Genomic DNA, 5,773 nt, shown 5'->3' with positions numbered 1-5,773 from the left:
TAATCAGCCAATCACATGGCAGCAACTCAAATTCCTCGTATGTGTGAACATACCTGGCAATAAAGCTCTTTCTGATTCTGAAAAAAAATGGTCAAGACGATCTGCTGCAGTTCAAACTGAGCATCAGAATGGGGAAGAAAGGTGATTCAAGTGACTTGGCATGGTTGCTGGTGCCAGATGGTCTGGTCTGAGTATTTCAGAAACTGCTGATCTACTGTGATTTTCACGCACAACCATCTCTAGGGTTTACAGAGAATGGTCTGAAAAAGAGAAAATATCCAGTTTGAGCGGCGGTTCATTGGGCGCAAATGCCTTGTTAAGAAACAAATTCCTTAGCAACAACATTATGCCTTAGCAACTGTTATGTATGTGATATTGCCATTGTCCCCAGTGCCATTAGGTGGCACCCACACGTTACTGCTTATGTTCGTGTGCTCTTGTTAATAAAATAGTGAAGAAGTTAAGTACTCCCGTTGTAGCTGTGTTATTTAGCCTAGTGCATTCAAGAGTGTATTTTAAATGTTATGATAGTGAGAACATAACATATTTGGCGACGAGGTGGATTAATTTATCCATGGACCTACCACAGTGAATCGTGAGTAGATAGGCGCACCTGAACGTTATTTTCTCTGCGTAGCAAAAGTGAGCTAGATTAGCTAGAATGGCTGCCACTATAGGCCATATGGAAGCTTTTGAGGAAAGCGTGGAACCATGGACCACCTATATTGAGCGATTTGAGCACTTTGTAGAAGCAAACAGCATTAATGCTGACAAAAAAGTGCCTGTGCTGCTCAGCGTGATCGGAGGGAAAACATACGGTTTGCTCCGAAGTCTGATCGCGCCGGACAAGCCGGGAGAGAAAAGTTTTAAAGAGATCACAGACACGCTACAGCAGCATTTTTCTCCGAAGCCCCTGATCATCGCGGAGCGCTTTCGATTTCACCGGCGGAATCAGGAGGAGAGCGAGACGGTGACACAGTATGTTGCAGTGCTGAGAGGATTGTCTGAGCACTGTGAATTCGGGGGTCATCTGGATGATGCACTCCGTGACCGATTCGTGTGTGGTTTGAAGAGTGAAGCCACGCAAAAGCGCTTGTTGACTGAAACTACACTGACGTTTCATAGAGCGGTAGAACTGGCGGTGTCCATGGAAACAGCGTCACGCGAAGCGCATCAACTCAGTGTATCACTGACGGTAAACGCACTGTCTTTTACAAAGATTAAGACTGTAAACAAATGTAAACGATGTGGAAAGAATAACCATAGTGATGAAGATTGTTGGTTTAAGGACAAAACTTGTAACACGTGTGGAAAAAAAGGCCACATCAGTCACGTTTGTAGAAAGAGTAGCGATGATAGAAAAACAAAGAATGGAAACAGAGTAAAAGCTGCACGGTCAACAAAAGAAGCTAAGCATAAAGGCTATAGTAAAAAAGGAAATGTACACCATGTTGACGCTGATACAGTATCCAGCGGTGATGAAACAGACAATGATTTAGCTCTGTATAAACTGTCGCAGCCAGGAGAAAAGTCCAGTATCATGGTGAAACCAGAAGTTGAAGGACTGCCACTTGTAATGGAACTGGACACAGGCGCAGCAGTCTCTTTAATTTCAACAGAGACTTATAATAAAATACTGAAACATCTGCCCTTATGCTCAACTGACATTGTTCTTCGAACATACACAGGACAAGCATTACGCCCTGAAGGTGTAATTGACGTTCATGTAAAAATGGGGAAACAGACAGCTGTTCTTCCATTGTATGTGGTGCAGGGAGATTATCCACCACTTTATGGCAGAGAATGGCTGCGTCGGATTAAACTTAACTGGAAAGAAATAAGAACAGTCAAACTGAAGACACTAGATGCTGTTCTGCAAAAACATACCGCTGTTTTCTCTAAACAATTAGGGGAAATGAAGAAAATAAAGGCTAAAATATCGCTGAAACCTGAACATAAACCAAAGTTTTGTCAGCCCAGAGTAGTCCCATATGCCCTGCGTCCAAAAGTTGAAGAGGAGTTGAACCGTCTCACTGAAATGGGAGTTTTGACACCGGTGCAGTATAGTGAATGGGCTACTCCAATAGTTCCGGTGGTGAAGAAAAATGGAGCAGTGCGCATCTGTGGGGACTTTAAAGTGACAATAAACCCTGTACTTCACACTGAACACTATCCGTTACCACGCATCGAGGACCTTTTTGCTTCATTAGCAGGAGGACAATGTTTCAGTAAACTAGACTTGTCCCATGCTTACCTCCAAATGAAGGTGGAGGAGGAGTCCTCAAAGTTCCTCACAATTTCCACACAGAAAGGGCTATTCCAATACTCTCGCCTTCCTTTTGGGATTGCCTTCGCGCCAGCAATATTCCAAAGAGCTATGGATCAAGTATTATTAGGCCTTCCTAATGTCCATTGCTATCTGGATGACATTCTTGTTACTGGGCGGACTGAAGCTGAACACTTGGAAAACTTGGATGGAGTTCTTGGACGCCTAGAGGAGTTTGGCTTGCATGTGGAAAAAGGAAAATGTGACTTTTTCAAGGACTCACTGGAATATTTGGGTCACATAATTGACGCTGAAGGTTTGCACAAGTCACCTGAAAAAGTGAGTGCAATTGTCAATGCCCCACCCCCATCAAACGTCACACAGCTGAGGTCATTCCTTGGTTTGTTAAATTATTATGGGAGGTTCATACCCAATTTGGCGACTATAGCGAATCCTTTGAATTCTCTGCTGTGCAAGGGAAAGCGCTGGCTGTGGTCGGCAGAGTGCAATGCTGCATTCAAAATGGCAAAGGAACAATTAGTATCACAAAATGTCTTGACACACTACGACCCACAGAACCCAATTCGACTTGCGTGTGATGCATCACCATATGGCATTGGTGCTGTCATCTCACACATGTTACCCAGTGGTGAGGAAAAGCCTATAGCTTTTGCATCGCGCACGCTTAGCAAGGCAGAACAGAATTACGCGCAGATTGAGCGCGAGGCTCTGGCAATTGTGTTTGGAGTTCGGAAATTCCATCAGTATCTCTACGGACGAAAATTCACACTCTTCACAGATCACCGCCCCCTTACTACAATCTTAGGGCCACAAAATGGAATTCCATCAATGGCGGCGGCACGTATGCAAAGGTGGGCATTGCTTTTGTCTGCACACAACTACACTATCGAGTACAAAAGAGCCGAACATCACGGAAATGCTGATGGTCTTTCCCGTCTGCCATTGCACGTAGAACATAGAGAAAAGAACGATGCTGTAGAGCTGTTCTACCTCGGACAGATGGAAAAACTCCCTGTTAGTGCCACTGATATTAGAAGAGAGACTATGAGCGACTCTATTTGGCTACAGTAGTCGAAATGGTTCTACAAGGAACTCAAGCTATCAGCCTGACAGATAATAATGAACTCTCACCTTTCATCTCCAAACGCAGTGAGCTATCTGTTCAACATGGATGTTTGATGAGGGGTATGAGAGTTGTGGTTCCACACAAACTACAGAAAAGAGTGCTGGAAGAACTGCACACTGGACATCCAGGAATTGTCAGAATGAAAGCCATTGCTCGTAGCTATGTGTGGTGGCCGCGTCTGGATGCTGACATTGAATTGCAAGTGAAAATGTGTCAGTCATGCCAACAAATACAGAAAATGCCATCACAAGCACCTCTCCATCCATGGGAATGGCCAAGTAAACCATGGGAGCGCATACATGTAGATTTTGCTGGGCCATGTGAGGGTCACATGTACCTAGTCGTGGTCGATGCGCATTCAAAGTGGCCTGAGGTGCAAGTCATGACATCAACGACAGCAGAGAAAACCATTGATGTTTTGAGGAACATTTTCAGTCATTATGGTCTGCCTGAAGTCCTCGTGAGTGATAATGGACCACAATTTGTCTCTCAGGAGTTTGCGAGTTTCCTGAAAACCAATCACGTGAAGCATATTCGTTCCGCTCCTTATCACCCATCAACAAATGGGCAGGCTGAGAGGTTTGTTCAGTCACTAAAACAAGCACTGAAGGTTTCTAAGGGATCTTCTACTCTACAAAAAAGGCTGGAAACATTCCTGCTGACATACCGCAACACACCACACCCAACGACAAAAGAGTCCCCTTCCTTGTTGTTTATGGGACGCCAGTTGCGCACGCGTCTTGATGCCCTAAAACCCAGTGTGACAGCGGCAGTTCGGCTCTCCCAAGTGTCTCAAATTCTCCGCAGAGAAGGTCGTTTGAGACCAAGACAGTTTGGAGTAGGTGATGCTGTGCTTGCTCGTGATTACAGGGGAAGAGAGAAATGGACATCAGGAGTGGTGACGGCTCAAAGTGGTCCAGTATCCTATACTGTGGATGTGGGTACTTCTGAGGAATGGAGGCGTCATGCTGATCAACTTTTGTCCATTCCAAAACAAACAGCTGAAAAGCTTTCAACAGACTTGCCTGATAACAAGAATGTGTCTGCCCCTGTACAGACCTCTGCAGATGCCACTTCTTCTGCATCACTAACAAGGGAACAAGATGTTAACAATGACATATCAGGAGAGTGTCAGACAAAACATGACATTACACCAACACAGATTAGACGTTATCCAGCAAGAGTGATTAAACCACCCAACCGTCTGACATTATAAGAAAACAGAAGCTGCTGAATTAAGCTATGATTAGTTATGTTAGTGAGCCTGTTCTGATCTGGGGCAGAATAATCCCCGAACTGGCTCGAGGCAAGAGGCAGTCTACCCTCTACCTCTAGAGTAAAATAGATAAAGGTATTATAATTGTGTTTTTGAAAAATGTTTTTGGAGTTGTTTCTGTTTAAGAGGGGAGGAAATGTTATGTATGTGATATTGCCATTGTCCCCAGTGCCATTAGGTGGCACCCACACGTTACTGCTTATGTTCGTGTGCTCTTGTTAATAAAATAGTGAAGAAGTTAAGTACTCCCGTTGTAGCTGTGTTATTTAGCCTAGTGCATTCAAGAGTGTATTTTAAATGTTATGATAGTGAGAACATAACAGCAACCACCTAGAACACCCTAGCTACTGCCTTGCAACACCTTAGCAATGACTCACAACACCCAGCAACACCTTAGCTACCTCTCAGAACACCCAATCAACCACCTAGCAAGAAACATGCCAATCCATACTAGAAACCTGCTAACATACAGTATATGTAGTTATCTATCTATGTCAGCTGTTTTAAACTTCTTAAACTACTTCAATAATTAAGTGTTGCATGCAAAACTGTTGCAAACAATTTATTTGTGTTGAATTTAAACAAACAAATTAAATTTAACAATGTTTAACTTAATTTGTTTGTTTAAATTCAGCACAAATAAATTTACAACTACTTAAAAAAATTGAGTAAATCCAAGGAATCATCTTTGAATAATTTTTTTCAGTGTACTTCAAACTTTCAGGCGAGGCTTTCTCTAGCCACTATAAAGTTTATCTACGAACTTTACTTTTCTAGTTACGTTTAATATGCCTTTGTTAACAATCATTAATTGAAAAAGTCATGTAATAACAAAAATGGGCTCGATGCAATGACATTAATGGACAAACCAGTGGACCGACCACATTGCACATTCTAAAATGCACATCCTTAGCTATATTCAGTCATAACGGTTCAGTATTATTACAGTGGCTGTTCTAGACCAGAGTAACTGGGTGGACCAGGCAGGGGCCACTTGTACTTTAAGGGGGCACATTTAACATATATCACAAACTACTTAAACAATTATTCGAAGTCATTTTTTTGATGCATCACTCTGCAGTCT

At 43.0% G+C, this 5,773-nt stretch overlaps 1 protein-coding gene across 1 annotated transcript; it reads left to right on the top strand.

Moving 5' to 3' along the window:
- Positions 1-1,487: 1,487 nt before the first annotated feature.
- LOC130243298 (uncharacterized protein K02A2.6-like) lies at positions 1,488-4,996 on the top strand. Its single transcript, XM_056475423.1, is given in 2 exon segments — positions 1,488-3,344; positions 3,347-4,996. Coding segments are annotated over 2 exon segments (2,895 nt in total). The 5' UTR covers positions 1,488-1,732; the 3' UTR covers positions 4,630-4,996.
- Positions 4,997-5,773: the final 777 nt, after the last annotated feature.

The sequence above is a fragment of the Danio aesculapii genome, chromosome 16, assembly GCF_903798145.1.
Source record: "Danio aesculapii chromosome 16, fDanAes4.1, whole genome shotgun sequence".
NCBI lineage: Eukaryota > Metazoa > Chordata > Actinopteri > Cypriniformes > Danionidae > Danio > Danio aesculapii.
Note: the sequence above shows the minus strand (reverse complement) of the source record. Positions and strands in the feature narration are given on the sequence as shown.